Consider the following 25,937-nt stretch of genomic DNA (forward strand, 5'->3'; position numbering starts at 1 on the left):
GTCATTGAGCTTCATCTCTTGTTTGCCATACATGTTCAGGGAAGTGTAATCATTTTGGCTATGGAAGTTGATCTACTATTAAAGTACTTCACCACATGTCCCTAGGGAAAAGATCGATGTGTTTAACTACAAGGGAAAACTAGAAACCCAGAGGAAACTTGAAGATAGATAAAAAACACATTTCAAGAGAGGCACCAGTGTCCTATGTAAATACAAAAAACAACACACACACAAAACTGTGGGCAAAAATTCAGTTTAAAAAGGAGAAACTTAATAACTTCTCAAATAAGAATATAAAATTAAACAGAATTCAAAGTGCAGCCTAGGAGATTGCTCCGTAAGCCCTCATTGCATGCCAAATGCACAAAAATCTTGGTATGTGAACCACAAGCATGTATGGGCCATGAGATTTTACGTTTAACAAAGTGAATTAAAAGAGAGGAAAATTAGGTTTAAATTAAAAATACAAACTTAAGCAATACATGGCAGTTCTAGAACAGTATTAGGCAAACCCTTTTAGTTATAGAAAAAACTGCAAATACATGTTTGTCTATTTTTAATTATCAGTGATGTGTTGATATGGATTTTATAAGAGTTACCTTTTTGCTTACCTAAATGAATATATTGTCTTAGTATATTATAGTTTTCAAACCTTATTTATTTGCCTCTGAAAAGACAACAGGTATAATTTTAAATTATGGTGAGTTGGTTTTATTATCCAGTTGAAATTATTCTGAAGTATAATTTTAAATGAACATGACAGCTCTAAAGTGTTTTGGGGAAGAAATTAAAGTTGTACATTTGAGTTAAGGCAATCAAGAGCTCTGTCATGCTATGGATGTAATTCAGGGCATCTAGGAGTGAAATCTGTTCTTAAAAGAATTGATGGTAGTTTTAGGTTAGCATATAAAATCAGAGTTAGTGATCAGTTGAGTACTTGGCAGCTTATAGATGCTACTGTCATGTAAGTTACACTAGACACAGAGTATGTACCACTGTGGATAAACAACAACAGGCACAGACTCAAAAGACAGAATCCAAATGCAAACACGAAAGGTGCCAACTTCCTTTTCCCCTCTTCCCTACACTTGTAACTAGTGTAGGGAACCTGCTTTTAAGCAGATTTACAGAGATTAATTGGGCTGGGATATTTTAAATTATGTTACACATTAATGAAAATGCTGATTTTGAGCTGTCATGACTCCAATGCTTTTTATACCATAATAATTATTTTGAAACTTTGTCTTCTGTGTTGTTGAAAACATCTTGGCAGAAAGCATGTGTGACCTGATTAAACCTATGAATTGTCAGCTGTGATCTATAGTACTCAGAAGAGGTTGCTGACTGGGCATCACTTAGGAAGTTCTTGATTTAAAAGCAAAATTAGATTGAGTCTACTGTGCCCAGGACTGTATTGCCATGTCAGTGGCACATTTTTAATGCCATATTTAGTGTCCTCGTTTTATAGTTTACTGGCAATTGCTTAACACTATTCACTTAATAATATATATAAGTATAGCTAATTACCTCATAATGTATGTTTTTCTCTTCTGAAATCACACGATGGAAAAGCTCAACTAATCTTGTTTATTTTTCAATTTTTGATGATAGCTTGTGAATTAATTATGGAAATTTTAATTCTGTTTCTCCAGCTGTAGAGAGAGACAGAGTAACCACCTTTGGATAAGTTTGTTTTATGTCCCTTTAATTATTTTCTTTCTTTCTTAAAACCTTCCATTTTTTTTTTTTTTTACCCTCTTCCCATTTCATGCTTAAGTTATCCAAATCTGGGAGGCTTGGATGATTAAAATATTCCAGGAAGCCAGGGTTAGTTTTTTCTAAGGATCTAATCTGTGGTAAATTGAGGTTGGGGGGTGGGGATATTTAAAATTCTAGGACACATGTAAACATTATCTTGAAAATAATTTTCATACTTATTCAAACGTATCCATCAAATGTGAACAGTGAAGTTCTCAGCATGAATTGTAGTACATTGATATTGTTTGATCATTTTCTCAAATAAACAAAATACTCACGCTATTTGTCCTGTTTCTCGCTTCTTCTCTCTCTGTCTCTCTCTCTTTCCTTGAAGGTCTCAGCATCAGAGGAGCCCAGGAGGAGGACCCTCCCGATCCCCAGCTAATGAGACTGGACAATATGCTTTTGGCAGAAGGGGTTTCAGGTCCTGAGAAAGGTGGGGGATCGGCGGCAGCAGCTGCAGCCGCAGCAGCCTCTGGAGGTTCTTCAGATAACTCTATTGAACACTCAGATTACAGAGCCAAATTGACCCAGATCAGACAAATCTATCACACAGAACTGGAGAAATATGAACAGGTCAGCAGCCGCCACTCTCATAGTCCTACACAAACCCTCTGTTGCTCTTCTATTAGACCATGCTAACCAATTCTGAGGGCTGTGAGGGGTAGGTGTTAACACAGATTACAAAATAAATAAGGTCAATGCAAAAATCCAAGTGAATTGTTGAATTCATGAAATGAAGACCCTTTGAGATTTTGGAGGTGGAGCTCTACCTATTTTACCCTATCTACTTGTTTTATTCATTTCTCACATTCATGTGCCCTTATTACTACACCTGCAGTCATTCTTCCCCTCTCACCTCACCACTTGGTGCTCTTCAGAGCTCTGTATAATTAACTTTTATGCACTGGCCTTGTTCATAAGCTTTAATCACTTTTGAAGGGAAGCATTGCACAGTGAGGTTTTCCCTCCTATGCTGTGAGCTCCAGAATCCTCCTGGGAATTAATTCTATGGATTGTGTCAGACTATAGGGAGCTTCACCAAGTAAGCAGGTTCTGGCCTGTTTCTCTGAGTATGAGACTTCCCAAGATAATTATGGGTACGCCAGGACAGGTAATGCTAGGCTAGGCATTATGTGCTAGATTTCTGATTAGAAAGAGAATATGGGTTAAAAATCCAGTTCTCAGCAATTATATTGACTCTGAATCTTAAGATAACTTTGATTTTAAGTTACATCATTATTTTATATACCACCAAGAAAAAATTAACGCTGCTAGTTTAGCTATAAAATATCACTGATTATAAAATGCTTTCACATTTCAGAGTTGTTAAAATGTGGAGAAAAACAAATGAGTCTTAGATTTAATGTAAAGTAAAATACTGGTGAGTCTTTTTACATATATTTTAGTTGTTTAATGCTGAAAGCTGCTAAGTTTGAGAAATTCTCATTGGATAAGATTTCTCATTTGGAAGGTAATTTTAAAAATGCATTATTATGGAGCACTTTATAATACGTGTACACAAAAATAATGAGAATAATATTAGATCGAACCCTATGAAATTGCTACGTTTGAGGTAAAAAACAATTGAAATATGGTAATTTCATAGAGTTCAATCCCAAATAAGGAATCAGCAAGATACTTATTACCCAGATAAACAGTTATCAACATTTTACCACTCTGATTTTGTGTACCCAGCCCCAATTTGGTAGAATATTTTAAAGCAAGTCTTAGACATTATATAATTTCACCCATAAGTATTTTTCTGTGTTGGCAAGTACTTTTTAAAGTCCATACACTTTAGTGTGAAATGGGAGTCCTAGTGAGTTTTGGGTGTGTTTATGTGTGTTTTAAAGATCTTTAAAGAGCAGTTTTAAGTTCACAAGAAATTTGAGAGGAAAGTAGAGAGTATCACATATGCTTCATCCCCACACATGCATAGTCTCTCCCATTATCAGCAAACCCACTAGAGGAGTTCATTTGTTAAAATTGATTAACCTACATTGAGATACCATTATCACCCAAAATCCATAGTTTACATTAGGGTTCACTTGGTATTGTGCACTCTATGGATTTGGATAAATTTATGATGGCATGTATCCATTATTATAGGATCATACAGAGTATTTTCACTGCCCTGAAGATTCTCTGTGCTATTCATCCCTCTCTTCTTTCATTCTTTCCTCCCCACTGATCCCTGGCACCCCCTGATCATTTTCAATACTGATTTTTTCCTCTACGTTCCTTGTGTAGTTTCAGTTGTATATGTCATTGTTGTTTTTTTCCCATTGCCTTTTCTAGTATTCTGGGTATGATGGTATTAAGCAAATGCTAAATCCTATCCCAGAGGTGAGTGTGTTTTGAGGGAGAGTAGAAAAATTCGTATAGCATTAAGTTAAAATGTAATATAAATTAATGTTATAAGATGTTTTCTATTTTTAGAATAGGATTTTCTGGGATTTAAACTATATGTCTAGTCTCATTTGTAAGAATAACTTTTGGTGGAAAATGTACAAATAATTTTGGAAAAATTATTGTATAGTGTGTTTGTAAAAATATCCCACTTTCTGATTTTACATATGAATAATTGAGAGTGAACAAAGTAAGTCATGGTTGAAAAGGTTGCCTCTGAGCATAAACAGTAGAAAATGACTCTTATTTATAGTATAATCCTAATTGCATAACTTTATGCTAAAATAACTATACCTACTTATTAGATAAACACCACCAGTCACCTTGCATGGAAAGAGATACAATATTAGAGGCCAAATGGCCCGAGTTTTTTGGCTAAGGAATTAAGGTGGTTCCTTACTACCTCCTGCCATGTATCTTTACACCTGCCTCCTTACTTTCTCCATACAGCCCTAGTAGAAGTTGGGTGAAGCTGGTATCAGGCAGTGACAAGGTCCTGAGTCTCATTGTTTTAGAAATATCCTACAAAATTTTCCATGAGATTTTAGGTTACCTTAGTCCCAGCTGAAAACAGAGTCAAATCACCAGGTTTTTTGGTTGTTGTTTTGTTTTATTTTTGGCTTTTAAAATATAAATGTATACACAAGTTCTTATAAGTTTATCTCTTTTTTGTATTTTTTTTACTGAAGATCAAATTGGGAAGTCCTGAGTCTAAAAATGTATTCATGAATTATTTCTGGATATAATCAGTAGCCTAATAACGATGTAAATATATAGTTCCTTTTTCATTTTAACACTTTCGAATGGAAAAATATAGATAAATAAAATCTATACAGTAGCGACAAATGAATAGATGGGGTATGATGACTAGTTGGCAGAATCAGCAGAATTTTAATTTGCAGATTTTCTTCTGTAGGTTTGAAATTGTTTTAAAAGTGATATAGCAGCATTTAATTCTCTTAAGTTGTCTTTGGGGCTGGCTTTTATAGCTCTTGTGACTGTAATTTCCTAAGTTATTAGGATCGGTGCGTTTTGACCCAAAATGGTCCACTTTTCCTTTCAGTTCTTTGGGATACAAGGGCTTTATCTGGTTGGACCTTTCAAAGATACGCTTCGGTGTTACAAGAAGGGCTAAACAGAGCTAAGACAGGTGAAGAGATAGGATTTCTAAAATAGATAGTATTGTAATGTCCATTTTATAGAGGAGAAAATGAGACTCAGAGAGGGTAAGTGATTTGTCCAGTGTTGCACATCTAGTTAGTATTAAAATCAGATGTTGAAATCAGTTTCTGAAAATACTTCGTCCTTTTTCATTGAATTGTGCTGCTACCCATGTAGAATTGGAAAATAATTCGGGTACATTCTGGTTTTCTCTGATCTTCCCTTGTTGGATTGCATTTGAAATGGGAGCAGAGCAGATGGAAAAACAACTTTTTTTTTTTTTTTTTTTTTTTGAGACAGAGTCTCACTCTGTTGCCCAGGCTGGAGTGCGGTAGTGCAATGTCGTCTCATTCGAACCTCTGCCCCCTGGGTTCAACTGATTCGCCTGCCTCACCCTCCTAAGCAGCTGGGATTATAGGCGCCCTCCATCATGCCTGACTAATTTTTGTGTTTATAGTAGAGATGGGAGTTTCACCATGTTGACCAGGCTGGTCTTGAACTCCTGACCTTGTGATCCATTCACTTCAGCCTCCCAAAGTACTGAGATTAAAGGCATGAGTCACTGCACCTGGCCAAAACCAACTATTTTAATCACTTTACAGCAATTAAATTTTTCCTCTTAAAAGTGAGCACGAGTACTCTGAACGACAGAAAGCTTAATAGTAAATAGGAAGAACATACATGTTAAGGCAAAGGCTTCAACAGAAAATTGTGTTGAGTCTTTTAGAAATAAACTACATTGGAATCTTAGAGTTATTCACTCTACCGTGTTTCACAATGAAGCTGTAATGAAAATGTATCTGAAGCCTGTTTAGATTTAGATTGCAATAAAATTAACAAACACCACCACTGCAGTAAATTAAAGTACCTTATAAGCACAGCCACATTTATAAAGCTAAGCAGACAGACTAGAGCTACAGTTTGAGCAAAATTAAATCCAAGCTGCAAGGCTCAGTTTTATGTGTATGTTTTAGAAATGGTATTGTCTTTAAAATCCTGTTTTTCCCTCCAGAAAATTCTTCTTTTATCATATGTCTCTATTACATAGGCTCAGATTTAATAGTTCTTGCTGATAACCATCTAAAAATTCACTTATAAATACTTTTGAAATACTAGGCATGGGATATATGCTAGGGTAAGGTTCTTGAATATTACTGCCATCCAAAAGGAAACAAAACTATTTTATTTTCTTCTTCTTGATTCCGAGCAGGAATATGATAATTTTCCAAAGCTTACGGCAAACTGTCTTACAATACTTCATCTTGGGTACATGGCTTTCCTTTTTAGCTAAGAGACAAACCTATGTGCTTCTCTGTCTTCTTGTTGATTAGCTACAAACTTTTGAAAAATGCTTTTACTGTACCTTGCAAATACGTTCTTATGGTTAAAGGCCCAGCTATTAGAATAGGTCAATTCCTAGAACTTAAGCCAAGGGTGCTAGGAAGCCTTGTTTTTAAGAATTAAAATTCTTTCTTGGTTCCTCTGCCAGTCTACCAAAAGGAAATGGACACATTGGTTTTTGCAAATGAAATTTGACTCCAACATTTGTTCTCAGTTAAAAAGGAACAGATACATCATGCTCTGTGCAGCTCTCCCACTTTGCTTGTACCAGAAGAAATGCTCGTACACAGGCAATTCACTCATAATTTACAGCTGCTATAATAGAGATGACATATTGAAAGCTATCTACTATAATTATATTGAAATACATTTTTTGCTGAAGGCAAAAGTGTTATAAGGGTCCCAGCCCTCCCCAAGCATCTGAGAACCTGCTTTCTGAGTTCACAGATGTCATTTGAACTCACCCCAAATCAGGCAAAGCACTGGAACCAAGGAATACACTGAACGTGCTCATGACCAGTCAGGTATCATTTGGCTACAAGAGGACTTACAGATTGCGGAGGGAATGGAGACTGGATGAAAAATGTAAACCACTGTAAAGACATATCCTTGTGCTTTTTGAGATCTTTACATTATGTGCTTAGGTTTGCTGGCAAAATAGCTTTTGCTTGTAAAGGATTTTATTTTTATCAGATTTAAAAAAATCCTGATGTTTTCACATTAGAGATTGTGCAGCCCATAAACTCCTAGTTCCATTTTGCTATTTCTTCTTAACAGTTAAGCAGGGTAGACAAAAGGATACTACCTGATTTCATGTTCCAAAGCAAGGATTTGTCATTCATTGTTCCAAGGGAAGATTTTACTTCTTGTTGGCTTTCATGCCTGGCCTTTTCCTTGCCTGGAAGGAGTGTTTGGTTTGTTCCCTTTTTTTCCTTTAAGTTACTAGTTTATTGGCTCTGTGTGCCAACTGTATCTATGATCATAGGCTTGATTAATAAAACCAATGGTTTTATTTGGTAAATTTGAATACTCTTTTTTTTTTCCAACTTCTTTGGAAACAGTTTTTGTGCTTATTCAGGCAATGAGAAGGCAGAACTATATTAGATGAAGTGTGGACTTGCTTGCAGAATAATGACATAAAAATAGTATGAATTTCATAAAATTACCATTTTCATGGTCATCAATAATAACTGCCATTTATTGAGTGTTAATTATGCTCCAGACTCTATGCAAAGAATTTAACATATGTTATATAGTATAATCCTTATAAAACTCTCATGAGCTAGGTCCCTAAACTATGTAATTAAGTAAGAAGTGCTGAGGTACAACAGCTATTTCATCTTTGTGGCTGTTCCTCAGGCATATTGGTCTCATTCTAGTTGGCTTAGAATCTTTAAATGCAGACTTTTAACTTTTATCCAAAACCAAGAAAAATTTGTTGATTTAATAAGCATTCAATAAATACAAAATCTACTGTATTAGACTAGAGTTACTTGTGAGGCTGGCAAGACATTTGGAAAATAGTTTCAGTGTGGATTTGAGGGGCATCTACTTTTTAAAATAGATTTATTCTTTCTTGTCAAAAGTGGATTTTAGAATATAGGATATTATGATCTGCTTGCAGTTAGCTTCTCTTGATGGTTACAAAAGACCAATTCAGTTTTTAGATCTGATCACTGATCATTATAAAATTTCCCCAAAATTAGTGCTTGCCCACTGTCTATTTTACAGCTTTTATTCCACAATATAAACTTAAAGGCAAGAAAGAGATTGAATCTGAATCCACAATGAAAAAAGCCCCACTGCAAAATAAACACTGAAAACTTTAATTTTGTATGTAAACCAATGTACTGACATTGAGAAGACAGTTTAGCCAGCCAAAAATATAATTAAAACATTATTGAGAATACAAATATTTCAAATCCTCAATTATTACTTGGTTTGGGTTTTTAAGGAGAAAGGAACAAATGGGAAAGACAAAGTCTCATAATAAAAATTGATTGAAAATGCTTTTTTTTTTTTTTTGAGACGGAGTTTCGCTCTTGTTACCCAGGCTGGAGTGCAATGGCACGATCTCGGCTCACCGCAACCTCCGACTCCTGGGCTCAGGCAATTCTCCTGCCTCAGCCTCCTGAGTAGCTGGGATTACAGGCACGCGCCACCACGCCCAGCTAGTTTTTTTTGTATTTTTAGTAGAGACGGGGTTTCACCATGTTGACCAGGATGGTCTCGATCTCTCGACCTCGTGATCCACCCACCTCGGCCTCCCAAAGTGCTGGGATTACAGGCTTAAGCCACCGCGCCTGGCCTTGAAAATGCTTTTAACAGATGAAATCTTCCATGCCTTATATGTTAACTGTTATTGCAGTGTATGTTTTAAACACAGAAACAAAAATGTATTCTAGGTAGTTTTCAACAGCTGGATTAAAAGAGAAAGACTTCTGCCAGTACTTCTAATCAGAAAATTCATACTTTTATTTCCCAAATATTTCAATTAAACATGGTATATTTATATTTATATTAAGGACATTAACCAGAAAGCTTGTAACTCACAGTTTCACTTGGAAAACATAAGGCAAGGAAAAATTTCTGCAAATGTCTATTTTAATATATCTTATAGGCATGATGTAAGATATGATAAATGTTTGAAGTGAGCATTCTATATTATAAATACCATCAATGTTAGTATGTGGTTGGGTGGCCCTTCCAAACAGCTGCAATCATTTGATCATTCTTACTCTGTTTATAGTTTAAAAAAAAATGTATACCTTTTAAGGAGTTAGGTGATGAGGCAGTGCTGTGCTCTGCTCTGAACCTGGTACAGATGATGCTGAAATGAGGCTGTAATTTACTTTCAGTGGTATAAAGGAAAAAAATCACTTTGCCTAAAGTGTATGCATCTTTCTTAAGGATGTACCCATATTTTAATTATCTAAATGTAAATACTTAACGAATTTTACTTAGAGTAATGAGCTAAAGTGCACACTACATAAATGAGATGTTTTAATTAATCATGTATGAACTACTGGTTTAAAGAAAAGCTATGTGAATTCTGTGAATGTTGGTCTATTGCCAAATTGCTCATCAGCATTTGCGTTCATAGATGGCCTCACTTAATAAGTCTTGAGACATTCAGTAAATGTTTTAGCAAATTACGAGTTTTTAGATGCAGAAACTTTTTTGCTTTTAACTCTTTTTTCTCATATAAATCTTTGGCTGCTCTTTAGAAACCATAGACAAACACCATGCTGGAGAGGTTAAAACCCAGCCAAAAATTAAGAAAGCAAATATCTCAGGTATCATTCACATAGGAATCTTGAATTATTTATTTAGATATATGCCCTGTCATAGATGTATGTTACCATAATGAGTGAGCTAGTTTTGTCGGTATTAGCAATGTTATGTGTACACATTAGAAATGCTTCCATACTCTGGCACAGCAGTTCTCAAACTTTTCAGTCTTAGGACTTAGACTCTTAAAAATTATTGGAGACTTCTGTAAAAGCTTTTGGGTTGGGGCTTATATCTATCAATATTTATTATAATAGATATTAAAACTAGAAAAATTCAAAGTATTTACTAATTATTTTATTTAATTTTTTGAGACAGGATCTTGCTGTGTCGCCCAGGCTGGAGTACAGTGGTGCGAACATGGCTCACTGCAGCCTTGACCTCCTGGGCTCAAGTAATTCTCCTACTTTAGCCTCCTGAGTAGCTGGGACCACAGGTGTATATCACTGTGCCCAGCTAATTTTTTTTAATTTCCTGTAGAGATGGGGTGTGAATGTTGCCCAGGCTGGTCTTGTACTCCTGGGCTCAAACAATTGTCCTTCCTTGGCCTCCTGAAGGGCTCAAATTACAGGCATGAACCACCAGCCTATTTTATTTATTTTAGAGACAGATTCTCACTCTGTTGCCCAGGCTAGAGTGCAGTGGTATGATCATAGCTAACTTCTGCCTTGATCTTCTGGGCTCAAGCATTCCTCCTGCCCCAGCCTCCCTAGTAGCTGGGACCACCATGCCCAGCTAATTTTTAAAATTGTTTTAGAGATATGGGATCTTGCTTTGTTGCCCAGGCTGGTCTTGAACTCCTGGGCTCAAGCAATACTCCTGCTTTGCCCCTACAAAGTGCTGGAATTACAGGAATGAGCCACCATGGCCAGCCCTAATTAATTCAAAAATTACAACAAGCCATTACATGTTATCCTGAGTAACTTTTTTAAAAATCAGAAAATTAAAATTTAGTGAGAAGCATGACCTTGCTTTTTCATTTTTGCAAAACTCACTTTGGGCTTGATAGAAATCAGCTTGAGTCTCGTATCTGCTTCAGCAGTCAAGGGTTGTCATATGTTTGAAATATATGAAGAACATTTGGCCTCACACAGTTATGTCATTGCAAAAGAGAAAATGTTGATAACCTTTTCAGATAATTGTGAATACTCTTTTTTTGATATTACATCAGAACTTTACAAGTTATAGTTTTGTAAAGGCGTGCTACAATGAGAAACCTGAAACTGTGTCACTTAACTTTTTGTACTCTGTTTCCTTAAGATTCACTGGTCTGGTTTTCACTTTGAATGGCTCTTGTACCTATGCATGCTTTTGTAACATCAGGCATTGATCATTTGGAAAGTACAGGTTTACTGAATTATGCATATCATCCAAATTTTGACACATTATATAATATCAAAATATCATTTATGAATATTAACTCTGAACTCATCAGAAAGTCTATGGTAAACTGTTAAACTTACAATGGTGGATGCAAGTTTTCCAAAATTCTAATTTTCACTTGAAAACTCAAATTTCATAATTGGCATAATTCTGTCAGCTGTTTTCCTTTACGTGGAAGGCTAACTTGTTTCATTTTTGAGAGAACATCTACCAAATAACTAACTCCAAATAATCATAATTTATCAAATTTGTTTTCAAGTAAAAATGGTATTCAATGAAAAAAGTGACTTCCACTCATGACTTAAACAGCTATAAAAGTGCTTTTTCTTAGGGAAGTCATCCTTCAATGTGCAATACAAGTACTTTTCTATGTGTGTCCCATTTTGACACACAGAATATTAAAGACATACTCAAAGGTTGATATGTAATAAGATGAATAATTTATATTGCTTTGTCAAGGACATTCCTAAGGCAAATGGGCTTTTATTGTGTTTGTGTGAATGTATGGTGCTGAAAAATTTAAAAATGCATCAAAGATTACCTCGCATAGTATTTCCCAAAGAGTTTTTCCTAGCATATTGGTCCACAAGATGCCATAGAGCTGTGCTGTTGAATATGGCAGCCAGTAGCCACATGTAGCTGATGAGCACTTGAAGTCTGATTAGTCTGAATTGAGATATACTGTCGTTGTAAAATACACACTAGATTTCAAAGAGTACCAAAAAAGAATGAAATACCTCAATAACAGTTTTTTAAAAAATGATTATGTGTTGAAATGTTTTTTCTTTTTTTGAGACAGGATCTCACTCTGTCACCCACACTGGATGCAGTGGTACAATCTCGGCTCATTGCAGCCTCTGCCTCCTGGTCTCAAGTGATCCTCCCTTCTCAGCCTCCCAAGTAGCTGAGGCCACAGGCATACCACCATGTCCACCTAATTTTTATATTTCTGGTAGAGATGGGGGTTTTGTCATGTTGCCCAGGCCAAGATGTTTTTTCTATATTGGGTTAAGTGTAATATATTGTTGACTAATTTCACCTAATTCTTTTTTTAACATGGCTACTGAGATTTTTTAAATTTAATATGTGGCTCACAATATATTTCTGTTAGACAGTATTACTCTAGAGAGAAGTTTTGTGGCCAGATTTATTTGGGAAAAAATTGGATATGTATTTCTCCTTGAAGATTTATTACACATATTGGGATAGAAATATTGAGGAGTCTTACCCACAAAAATCTTTTAAGATTTTGATTAACCCAGCAATTCCCAAACATATTATAATTTTGGGCCATTAGTTAACATTCTGTGGTACTAGCTGTAGAACTATAGAATTGTTCATCCAAGTTTGGGAACAGTTTTAGTTCAGTTATCTTTGTTTTGCTGATGAGAAAACGGAAGGGTAGAGTTGGTCACATTATATAACTTGGAAATTATATAAACATCTCCTTAGGGCAAGTTCAAGAAAAAGATATATACATTTAATTATTGGTAGGATGACCACTTGTTTTTAACTTCGCATAAGATCGTTTAAATTGATAATATAAGCCAGGCATGGTGGCTCATGCCTGTAATCCCAGCACTTTGAGAGGCTGAAGAGGGTGAATCACTTGAGGTCAGGAGTTCAAGACCAGCCTGGTCAACATGGTAAAACCTTGTCTCTACTAAAAATACAAAAATTAGCCAGGCGCAGTAGCATATGCCTGTAATCCCAGCTACTTGGAAGGCTGAGGCATGAGAATCTCTTGAACTCGGAATGTGGAGGTTGCAGTCAACCAAGATCATACCCCTGCACTCCAGCCTGGGCAGCAGAACGAAACTGTCTCAAAATAAGTAAATAGGGTAGGCGCAGTGGCTCACTCCTGTAATCCCAGCACTTTGGGAGTCTGAGGCAGGTAGATTACTTGAGGTCAGGAGTTCGAGACCAGCCTGACCAACATGGTGAAACCCCATTTCTACTAAAAATAGAAAAAAAATTAGTCAGGCATGGTGGCGCACACCTGTAATCCCAGCTACTTGGGAGGCTGAGGCAGGAGAATCGTTTGAACCTGGGAGGTGGAGCTTGCAGTAAGCCAAGATTGTGCCATTGCACTCCAGCTTGGGCAACAAGAGCTAAACTCTGTCTCAATAAAATAAAATAAAATAAATTGATAATATAGTGGGGAAGGTCTCAAATTTATTTTTTAAGTCTTGGTTTCTGCCTTCCACTTCTGGTTTTAGTCTACAACATTGCTTAATGTTTTACTATGTCATATCCTAGGACAGTGATTATTAACCTTTTAAAATTATAGATTGAGAATCCGAAAAGAAAACAAAACCTTCGCAGATTCTCCCATCAGAATTATTAATATACACACAACTTTATAGGATTTCAGGAGGTTATAGACCTTCTAAACCTATCCATTGACTGCAGATTAAGAATTCTTCTCTTATGGTTCAGGGATAATGAATTTATGGCTATTAAACAACGTAACTCTCACTCTTGAATTGTAGTTTTAAAAAGCCCACCAATCTCTAGATGTTTATTAGATATGTATGTTGCATAATTCTACACTCTGAAGAATCCCATAAGTATAATATAGTGTCACCACTCACAAGAAATTTAATATTTCCTATGGCTTAAAACATTTTTTTTGAAAAACCTTGAAATGATAAGCAAGACTCATTTTACCTAACCTTAGAAATATTTATGGAAAGCTCTGTAAAAGCTTAGAGTAAGTGAAATACTCAGTGTACAGGCAAGGTTAGTCCTCTAATGAGCAGTTAGAAAAACCATCATGTGCTATATGTGAGCAATGTTCAGGATATCTATAGGGAAGTGGACATTATTATAACTTCAAAACGTGTCTTGCATTGATAAATGAATTGTTCTGTCTGCCCGCTCTTCAAGGGGCACTCGTACAGTAAGATGCAGAATTTCCCATCCTGCATTTTTAAGGAAAATGTCAGAAGAGATTATTTTTCTTCAAGAGTATAAACTGATACTTTATTTACCAGGGCAGTACTGGATTTCAGTGTACGTCCAGTTACACAGATTTATAAATCAAAGAGAATATAGATGAAGTTGGATGCAATGGCACACACTTGTAATCCTAGCAGCTCAGGAGACTGAGGTGGGAGGATCTCTTTAGGCCAAGAGTTTGAGACTAGTCTGAGCAACATAGCAAGACCTCAACTCTAAAAATTTAAAAATTAGCTGGGTGGCACATGCCTGTGGTTGCTGCTGCTTGGAAGGCTGAGATGGGTGGATTGCTTGAGCCTAGGAGCTTGAGGCTGCAATGAACTATGAGCACACCACTGCACTATAGTCTGGGTGACAGAGCGAGACCCTGAATTTTAGGAGAAACAAATACATGTATGTGTATGTGTATTAAAAGAGACAATGTCTGAGGATTATTAACTGAATAGTTTGAGACCCAAATCTAATCCTTGGAGTTGAGCTGCTTTACAGAGATGGCTTATATCCACTAAGGGCCTGCACTACAGCTAAATTATAACAGGTCATTGTAATGCTTAACATGCAAGGCCCTTTATGTGCTAATTCAAACCTGAATCCCTTTTGCTACTTTACATATTCTCTATTCCCACTTGCCGGTCTCTGAACTTGCAACATACTGTTATTTCTAGTGCCTGGGATTCCTCCTGACTTCCATCTTTATCCATCTTTCAAAGATGCTACTTGTTCTTTAAAGCTCAATCCATGAAGCCTACAGATGAGAATATTCCTTCCTTAGAACCTATTAATATCTTCCTGTTAGTCTTTGCACTAAATTAGTTTTTCATGTATTTTTCTCACCAAAGGCCAGGCCTGCATCTTACTCATTTCTCAGTGCTGTCCCTAACAGCACTGGCAAGAGTTTGAACTTTGTAGTTGTTCAGTAAGCATCTGTTGAATAAATGTAAAACCCCAGAGAAAATAGGTGGTACTTAGTATTAACAGTTAACATATATTTTTACTTAAATATGGGAATTTGAGCATCCTCGAATGAGAAAATCTCATTTTGGAACTGGACAGGGATGGGTGGGAAGAGTGGTTGAGTGCTGTGTCTCCCTTGCACATCTGACTATGCATGGTTTCAGAATTCTTGCTGCTTTAACTACTACTACCATTTTACAAGTATCTTAGTTTTTATTTTACCTTACACACTGTATAATACTATTGGTGATTGCAAATGAGGTTTAAATTCAGATGAGTTAATGTCTTGGTGTGATAATATAAAATACCCGTTTCCAAAGGAGTGATTTTTTTCCCCCCCATTACAGGCATGTAATGAATTCACTACACATGTGATGAACCTTCTCCGAGAACAGAGTAGAACACGTCCCATTTCCCCCAAAGAGATTGAAAGAATGGTGGGCATCATCCATCGAAAATTTAGTTCCATTCAGATGCAGCTCAAACAAAGCACTTGTGAAGCAGTTATGATTTTAAGATCAAGGTTCCTTGATGCCAGGTATGTGAAGTCACAAATCTATTGCATGGCTTTCCCCCGTCTTTCACTCCATGTATATTATTTTCTGTAAAACTGGCCAGATCTTAAATTCTTCTTTAATTTGGCCATATGAGCTCTTTTGTACAACGGACAGGTAATTCAACTCATGGTGCCTGTGCTATCAAGCTTTTTCCTGTCTGGGAATGGTAGTGTGGGTTAGCTGCCAATTTAGTGTCTCAGGAAATAAATAGGATTAGCATCCCTGCTAATGACTTTAGGAATATATAGCCTTTCCATTCTGATGCTAAAAGGTATTTTTTAAGGATAATTTTCTGCATGTAACTATTTTAACAAAGGGTATTTTTTTTTCCTTGAGACAGAGTCTCACTGTGTCATCCAGGCTCAGTGGTGCAATCTCTGCTCACTGCAACCTCCTCCTCCCAGGTTCAGGCAATTCTCCCGCCTCAGCCTTTCGAGGAGCTGGGACTACAGGCGCCCACCACCACACCCAGCTAATTATCTTTGTATTTTTAGTAGAGATGGGGTTCCCCTATGTTGGCCAGACTGGTCTTGAACTCTTGACTTTGATCTGTCTGCCTTGGCCTCCCAAAGTGCTGGGATTACAGGTGTGAGCCACCGTGCCCAGCACAAAGGGTATTTTCTAAGAATTTCGTAATTTTACACTGATTGTGCGTATTATGGGAAAATACTTGGAGATACTGATACTCCTAAGAAAGAAGTGGCATTTCAGTTACTAGCAGTTACCGCAAAACTCCAGAGTCTGTATTTTTAAATCAAGAAAGCAAGCCTATCATTTTTCCTGTAAGGATGAAAATTTTCCTTTATCTGAAGCTTTTCCCAAGTTTCACAGGAATTAGGTAATGCATTGTATATGGTAATAAATTGTATATAGTGACCTACTGAGTGACAGAACGGAAGAACTGTCAATGTCCTAGTATATGCTGCCTCTGTAGGGATGCCTCTCAGGCATTGCTAAAGCTTATGATCAATCTGCAGCTTTGGAAAGGAGTTTCTATTTTATTTTTCTTTCTTTTCCCATGGAATCTGACAGAGGTGATCATTATCCAAATCTCACAATATTAAAGGAAATAACTAAAATTCCTTCTCGACTGGAAAACAAAGTATGTGGAGCAGTCTTCATGCCAGAGCTCTTCCTTAGAGCCAAATAAGAAAACATTATATCACTATTTTCCTACTTAACCAAAACTTGATATAATCTTTAGTTCTCTCTTCTTCCATATGGAATTAGTCACTAGAACTCACTGTTGCTTCCTTTTCAGTGTTTTTCATGTTAGCTCTCTTTCCATCTCTGTTCCTGTCCATCCTTTTGTACAAGGACTAGCACAGTACCTACTAGTCTTCCTGACTCCAGTCCTACTGCTCTCCAGCCCATCCTCCATATCTCTTGTCTGTTTCTGTAACATTACTGTGCTAGCCTGATTGCTTTGCTTAAAAACCACAGTAGCTTTCCAATGCTTTTACATGCATACTCACATATACACTCCTTAACCTGACATTTAGGGCCTGTCCCTGTCTGCATTACTTCTTTGTTGTTGTGAAGATTTTATTAGTCTTCTTTCTATTTGAAAAATACCAAGTTCACTATGGAAAATTTCAAAAATATGTGGAATAAAAGGATGAGGAATAAAAACCTCATTTTTATTACTTAAAGAAAAAAATCACTATAAATGTTTTAGAATATTTTCTTCTCTTTTTGTTTGTTTGGGTGCTTTTAAAAAGAAATGTTTCTGTAATGGGTCAGTATACATAGTTTGGTCTGCTTTTTAAAACATTTACAATGAATACATAAACATTTTCATGTAATTATAATCTCTAATTATAAATAGTACTTGTGAAGTTACCAAATGGATATAAAATAAATAATGTACTTAGCATTCCCTTATTTTTGAGCATTTGTCTTTATTAATTTTTCTTTTCTTTTTTTTTTTTTTTTTTTGAGAAAAGGTCTTACTCTGTCACCCAGGCTGGAGTGTAGTAAGTGATGCTATCATGGCTTACTGCAGGCTCAACTTCCCAGGCTCAAGTGATCTTCCTGCCTCTGCCTCCCGAGTAGCTGGGAGGCTGTGCCACCATGCTTGGATAATTTTTGTATTTTCTGTAGAGATGGGGTTTTACCACATTGCCCGGGGTAGTCTCAAACTCCTGAGCTCAAGCTACCCTGCCTCCTAAAGTGCTGGGATGAGTCACCATGCCCATCCAACTATAATTTTCATATAATCTCTTCCTTTTTTCCATAAATATTTATTGGTACTGAGGATATAGTGGTAAACAAGATAGGTTAACATACTTGCCCCAATTGAGTTTATATTATCCTTGAGGAAACAGATAGCAAACAAGCGAATGAATATACTGTAACACTCTATTCAATAATGTAATCAAATGTAAGAGGGTGATAAATGCTATGCAGAAAAATAAAGCAAGTCAAGAGGAGAGAAAATGAAGAGGGTACTATTTTAGATAGATTTTTATTGAAACTAACATTTAATGAAAATCTTCATGCATTGAACCTTTTTGGCCTTCAGGATTATTTCCTAAGGATCAATTCTTAGAAATGGAATTATTAGATCAAAGTTTAAACATTTTCAGTGTTCTTATTTTATATCACTAAATTGTTCTTTCCTGTGTTTCTTCCAAAAATGAAATGCCTCATGGACTTACCTGTTTCCACTGCTTAGAATTCCTTCTTTTCCTGAGTCTAACCACTTACTTCCCTCCCTCCCACAACAAACCGTCTGTCTTAAGTTAGTTACTGGTAACAAGGCATCATCTGTGAAGGTATATGGAACAGAGCCCAGAATGGAACCAGTGCTCGTACTTGTCGGGCCTAGTGAGATCTTGCTCATCATTCCAGGTCTGGTCTAAATGCTCCCATTTCAGAAAATCCACTTTAGTCACCCCACTGGACTAGCCCTTCCTTCCCTTGAACAGTTATACTATGTTTATTCAACTGTTTAGACCAAACTTCATGTAGACTCCCTTTCCTGTAGTTTTTCACAAACATTTCTTCTCTTCCTTAGTAAGCCATGATGTCATTGAAAGCAACAGCCAAGACTTATACATTTGCATTCCCCACAATTCTAGCAAATGACTTGCACGTTAGAGGCCACCAAAAGGAATTTGTTGACTGGCCAGATAAATGAATAATTCCAGTTAATACTTTGTAACAGCTCAAATCAGAGTTAGAGAGGTAGCATCAGAAGGCAAAAAACATTTTTAAATTATTTGTCCAAATTTGAGCATTTTAATAAAAAGCATTATGTAACAAAGAGTAAAATATATGTCTGATAGAAAGGAATGTTTTCTAACATAATTGCTATCCTTATTTCTGCTGATACTTTCCCATTCTTGTCAACATGTAAGTTTATTTTTTCCATAACTGCATTCATAATGTATACACCTAAATGATTTATTTTTTCTTCCACGAAGAGAAAGTATATTAACAGCCTAGAGAGAGCAGAGCTGGAATGAGAGAGTGGCAGAGCTTGGAGCAGAGTCCCTTCTCTCACGGAGATTGCTGGTAGTAATACTGTGATGCTGATGGGATACAGCCCTGGACTGATGTGCCACTGCACATTGACCTCAAGCATAGCCATTTAGAGTGTGGGGAACCCTGGGGGAGTGAAACTGAGGGGAAATGCTTAATGGGCATTTTCTACAGGATGTTTTCTAAAATATAAACGTATAAGACCAAGTTCTCTCATGTGCCTTCAAGTGAACGCAAATACTGAGCTTTGGTTCCATCTATTCTTGTAGTGCCTCCCAGCAAGCCCTCTGCACTGAGAAGGCAAGGGGCTCTGCTCTAGGCAAACATGCGCAGTCAGATGTATCATTCCCTTGCTCACTCTGGCTTTCCATGCTTATGTTTTCTTCATAATTGGACAAAATGAAGCATGCAGTGCAAAAAGAACAGATTTGTCTAGGTCCCTCTTCTCTTCCAGTAGAAGTGCTGGAGTTTGGACACAGACAGAATATCTGGTCAGCTATTCTGTTTGTTCTCTGAGGTTTTTGATGAAGCACCCTTGGGCAAAATTGATATGAGCCAAACTTCTCTTTGCTTTCCTAGATATATTTTTTTTTGATCCTCCTTTCACACATTCCTATTTCCCAAAGAAATATACTTGTGTCGTCTCTTTCCCATCTACTCTGGGCCTTGCTCCTGGGCTCCATGTTTTCTACTAGGAGTCACAAACTTAAATGCTTACATATAGTGGAATTGAGTGGAGTGGCTTGATCAGGGATATAAGGAGGGACAGTGAAGGTCAGAACAGGCAGGTGCATGTCTAAGGGGACAGCCATCACCCAGCTTTAGCTTAGAGCTGCCTTCTGAGAACATGGGCTCAGTATGGCTGACATCCCAATTTTTCATAAGAAGTCAGAAACTTAGATTCTTATGAGCAGGTAATTACTGTGTAGTCTCAACAAATAATGTCTGTGGGTCAGATAATGCCTGTGAATTTGACATTTTCGTATCTACTGTAGACCTTACCCATGTACCTACTCATCAAAGTATGCCTCCTCAACGTGCCCTCACCCCGGGACCTTGTCTTGCTTTTCAAGCAACACATGACTCCTGCAAAAATGCTAACTGTTCTTCTTGGTGTAGTTGTCTTCCTTCCCCTCCTTCCCTGTCTTCCCCTACCACCTCTCCCATCCAGTTCATCATCAAATCCTGTTGATTGTAATCCCCAAATAGATCTTCAATCTCATCTTCACCCCCCAGAAAACAATAGTTTAACCCTCCTAAAAATTATTGAAATTAAGAAATTTCAGGACTAAAACCTGAGTTATTTTGATCAGACCTAGATTTTGTGCTCCCTTGACTGTCCCTTAATGTTGAAATATAGATCATGTACGTAACCTGCCATGTGAGTGACATCATTTTGACTAGAAAAATCTCATAGAATGCATACCTTTACAACAGCCTACTGACTGTCTTTTCTGACTGTGGGATATCACAATTGAGAAGAATTAAGATTATTTGGAAGAAAATATTAAGAAAATTATCTGAGAAAGGCATTTTTTAGTTACTGGAGTACTTAATTGAAAGTGAATTCTGACAAATGATAATTTTCAGGCTGGAATTTTTAAAAATCTTAATAATAAAACCCAAATATAAATGATATTTTTGCTACTTGAAATATGTTGTTAATAAATATTTGATCTTTTGAAAGTCTGTCACCCACTTCTTTGCCCCCCCCCCCAAATATTTTGTTCTTTCCTCTACCTTGTGAAGGAAATCATCCTCAGTCTAGGCAGTGGCTTAAGCAGAAAAACTTAGAAATCCTCACTCCTCCTATTCAATACATCATCAGGTCCTATTGCTTTTACCTTTCAAGTAAATCTTAAATCTTATTTTTATCACTCTCACCCTGTGCCAGGTTACTGTGATCTTCAGTTTGACCAGTGGAATCATCTCCTAAAATGGGCTTTGTAGTTCCTTTCATGCCCTCCTTCAACTATTCTCAGCAGTCAGAAGGATCTTTTAAAAACTTGAAACTTAAAGCCTTTGATAGTTTCCTACTGCACTCAGCATAAAATCCAAAAATTCTTATAGAGTCCACTGAGCTTCTGTAATATGTCCCCTACCCATCCTTCCAGACTCATCTCACACATTCCCTGTCTTTTACTGTGCTCCAAGCTGCTCTAACCTTTAGACAAGAAGTTTCTGTTTCAGAACTCTTCCTTTGCCAAGTTCTCTTCCCTGTAACCTCTCTGATAGACCTTGTTTGTTCTCACTGGATCTTCATTGAATACCTAAAGTATTAGGTCCTCAAAGAATTGTGCTTTATAGGCCGGGCGCGGTGGCTCAAGCCTGTAATCCCAGCACTTTGGGAGGCCGAGGCGGGTGGATCACGAGGTCAAGAGATCGAGACCATCCTGGTCAACGTGGTGAAACCCCGTTTCTACTAAAAATACAAAAAAAAAATTAGCTGGGCATGGTGGTGCGTGCCTGTAATCCCAGCTACTCAGGAGGCTGAGGCAGGAGAATTGCCCGAACCCAGGAGGCAGAGGTTGCGATGAGCTGAGATTGCGCCATTGCACTCCAGCCTGGGTAACAAGAGTGAAACTCTGTCTCAAAAAAAAAAAAGAAAGAAAGAAAGAATTGTGCTTTATAGTCTGGTATTTTTTCTTAGTGATCCTACATCTAAAAATGAGTTGGATAATGGTTTGGAGGATGTCTAGAATATAACTTTAAAATATCACAGAAATAAAATTAGACCTTAAGGATGTTTAAAAGAGAAATCTACTTTTTTGGTATGATCCTAATTAATCTATCCCTCTTACGTTAATGCTGATTGTAATGGAAATTCCTTTTTTTTTTTTTTAAAATCTTGTCATAGACGGAAAAGGCGTAACTTCAGTAAACAGGCCACAGAAATCTTGAATGAATATTTTTACTCACACCTCAGCAACCCCTACCCCAGTGAAGAAGCCAAAGAGGAGCTGGCCAAGAAATGCAGCATCACAGTGTCACAGGTGAGAAAGGACCATGGGTCTGTCTTGTTCCTGGTGGATACAGGAACCCCATTTCTTCCTCAGGGCGTTATGATCAAATTTCATATCCAAATGTTCTATCATCAAATAAAATGTGAAGAAAATCTAGTAAACCTTAGATAATTTTTTAAAACCCTAAGTGGCAAGGAGTCAAGATCACCACCACCCACATTCCCCAGTGTAAATCTTCTATAGAGAGGGCATAAACATGCCATGGGGAGAGATGTAGTTTACACTTAAGTGACTCTTAGTAAAATGGCATGTATTCTTGGTTTCCCTCATTTAGATGACTGACCTAAGCTTCTACCCCCAAGAAACCAATTTATTTGTTGCTGAAAGGAAATTTAATATAACTCTTCAGTGAAAGCTTTGAGGAATTCACCAAGCTCTTTCTTGGTAACCATGCTGTAATGCTTGAGTCCCAAGGATTTCTTTGCTTCCTTTTGCCCATTAAACAGAAGAATTAAATTCATACTTTCAGAATTTTGGGCTTTGGGTTTTAAAAAAAGAATGTTCATTTGTAATAATTTCTGGCCCTGAAGTTGGTTGTCATCGTCTGACAAAAATACATTTAGCTTTAGTCAAATAGACTGGTATTTGGATTGAGGATTGGAAACAAATAAATTAACAAACAACTGTACCTCCTGAGAACATAAATATATCCTATTTAGCATTACCTTTAAAATATAATTTTATTTAAATGTTCATATTTTTGTTAATAGATTGACATTTGAAGAGCATTTCTTCATAGCATGCAAAAGTGATAGTTTACCAATCAGACTTTATAGTGAAACTTAAGGAAAAGCTGACCATTGTCAAAAATTTCAGTGTTCTCTAGGGGTCACATGAAACCATTTTTAAAAGTAGTTTCTAAATAAATACTCCTGCTGTAGATGAAGTTCAAGATATTCAAGATCCCCTTCAAGTTCCAATGAGGACCTCTTATCAGTATCGTTGTTTATGGGAATAGGGCCTAGCTGTAAGATGATTTCCAGCTTCTCTTTTGGCATTATTTTCTGTAGAAACTCAAGAGCAAACTTTGATTTATAATTAAGGTTTCATTCAAGGTTTATTGTTATTTCTTGTATGAAATGATATATCTTGATTTCTTTTTGCTCGGTTAGAAATGGAATATAATTGACCAGGCACTGTGGCTCACGGCTGTAATCCCAGCACTTTGAGAGGCTGAGGCAGGTGGATCATGAAGTCAGGAGTTTGAGACTGGCCTGAGCAACACGGTGAAACCACGTCTGTACTAAAAATACAAAAAGTAGCCGGACGTGGTGGCACATACCTGTAATCCCAGCTACTTGGGAAGGTGAGGCAGGAGAATCACTTGAACCTGGGAGGCAGAGATTGCAGTGACCCACTGTACTCCAGCCTGGACCACAGAGTGAGTGTCTGTCAAGCAAGCAAGCAAGAGAGAAACAGAGAGAGAGAGAGAGAATATAATTAAAGAAAGAAAGACAGAAAGAAAGAGAAAGAAAGAAAGAATATAATTGATTTGGATTACCAGCCTATATACATAGATATGTATATTATATAAAACATTACTAACTGGGTTACTCACTTCCATATGAAATACAGAGGAATAGCATGATATGCCGGGTTAGCCAGAGAAGACAAAATTAATTAAGAATCGTTTCATCGGGCGCGGTGGCTCACACCTGTAATCCCAGCACTTAGGGAGGCCAAGGTGGGTGGATCACGAGATGAAGAGATCGAGACCATCCTGGTCAATGTGGTGAAACCCCGTCTCTACTAAAAATACAAAAAAGTAGCTGGGCATGGTGGCACATGCCTGTAATCCGAGCTACTTGGGAGGCTGAGGCAGGAGAATTGCCTGAATCCAGGAGGCGGAGGTTGCAGTGAGCCTAGATCGCGCCATTGCACTCCAGCCTGGGTAACAAGAGCGAAAACTCCATCTCAAAAAAAAGAATCGTTTCAAGTAGGATTTTATAGTGAGTGCCTTTTCCCTCAACATTAGTGAAAGGATTAGGTTCATGTCAAACACCAGTTGATGATGCCAAGTCTGGTTTTCCTGCTCTCACAACCACTCTCTGACTTAGAATTTGAATGTTTGTGGATGAATTTAAGGTGTTTTCCTGCTTCCACTCTTTTTTTTTTTTTTAATAAAAAACACCTCTATAACATATACACCAATAATACAGATTAATATTCACTATTTCAAAAACAATGAAATCTGGAGTTTTCATTAGCTGTAGTACCTAACACTTTGTGTGTAGTGTAGACTGTGCTTAGTATACACGTGTGGAATAAGTGATAAAAAGGTTTCCTTCCGGCTGTTCTGAACTAGGGAGTTTTCACCTCTAAAATAGGCTAGGAACCCACTTACCAGTGTATTTCTTTTTTAAATAGTTAATTACTATATTCATTTCACTTGTTTTCTATGGAAAAATAGCTTTATCAGTTTCTAAAAATTTTTTTTAGCAATTGCTGAGAAAAAGTATGGAGGTAGAAATAATATAGATAGAGCTTTATTACTCTGTCTAAAAAGCAAACTTTCTGACTTTGTTTCTTCCAGGTCAACCTTTCAAACACAGAATTTCAGCAATCAGTTTAAGTGTCAATTTAAATCGTGGCAGTTTCTTTCTCTTTTAATCATTTTTCTGCTTGTAATTTTCCATTATTCCCTCTTCCTACCTCTCTGAAGTGGAAACAGTGGTTATCATTTTAACTATAAAAGAAACAAGCCATGCTTATAAATTAATGGCATTTTGTTTATGTTTTTAAACAGTGAAAGCAAAGAATTTCTGTTGCAGGCCTGACAGGTCAACTGCCTTTCCCCTCCTCCCCCTGCCTTTTCTTTTTTTAAGACAGGCTCTCGCTCTATTACACAGACTGGAGTACAGGGGTGTGTTATCACAGCTCACTGTAATTTTGAACTCCTAGGCTCAAGCAGTCCTTCTGCCTCAGCCTCCTGAGTAGCTAAGACTACAAGCACACCACCATACTCAGCTAATTTTTTAACTTTTTGTACAGACAGGGTTTCACCCAGTTGTCCAAGCTGGTTTTGAACTGCTGACCTCAAGTGATCCTTCAGCCTCAGCCTCCCAGAATGCTGGGATTACAGGCATGAACCACTGCACCTGGCCAACTACTTTCAAGTTAAAATGTAAATCACTCTGAAATACAATTAAATTTAGAATCTAGAAATTGTTCATAGAGAAAACTAACTTTAAAAATATTGAAACCCCCTGAAAACAGGCAACTGGAGTAACACTATTTTTACTAGATTTAGAATATATGAAACTGTGATTTATTTGCTGCAACTGCTTATAATACTTAATCATAGGGAAACTTCAGAAGAAATGTAAGGCAATACCTTTAGTGCTGTGAGGGCAGGATAAAATTTCTTAAACAGGACATAAAATGTGTAAGGAACAAAGGAAAAGATTGATAGATTTAATGGTAGAACGTTTGTTTATCAAAGTACTTAATAATGACTGAAAACATCAACATGATACAGCCATTCAGTAAAGATTGGATCAAATCTAATTATCAATAGATATCAACATTTAGCAGAAATTTTTGATGAAGAACATGGTCTTAAAGTGTCTCTCTGTAGACCATTTAAAGTTGCAAGGGATTTTTAAAGAGT

General features: G+C 36.9%; 1 protein-coding gene across 5 annotated transcripts in view; it reads left to right on the top strand.

Moving 5' to 3' along the window:
• PBX3 (PBX homeobox 3) overlaps positions 1–25,937 on the top strand; it is a 239,650-nt gene that overhangs the window by 182,639 nt on the left and 31,074 nt on the right. For all 5 annotated transcript variants that reach the window (XM_010351355.3, XM_003940620.4, XM_010351356.3 and 2 more), the window contains exons 3-5: positions 2,093–2,334; positions 15,609–15,799; positions 22,162–22,297. In XM_010351355.3, the coding sequence (XP_010349657.2) occupies positions 2,093–2,334; positions 15,609–15,799; positions 22,162–22,297 (569 nt within the window). The remainder of the gene's footprint in view (positions 1–2,092; positions 2,335–15,608; positions 15,800–22,161; positions 22,298–25,937) is intronic.

This window comes from Saimiri boliviensis, chromosome 2, assembly GCF_048565385.1.
Source record: "Saimiri boliviensis isolate mSaiBol1 chromosome 2, mSaiBol1.pri, whole genome shotgun sequence".
Taxonomy (NCBI): domain Eukaryota; kingdom Metazoa; phylum Chordata; class Mammalia; order Primates; family Cebidae; genus Saimiri; species Saimiri boliviensis.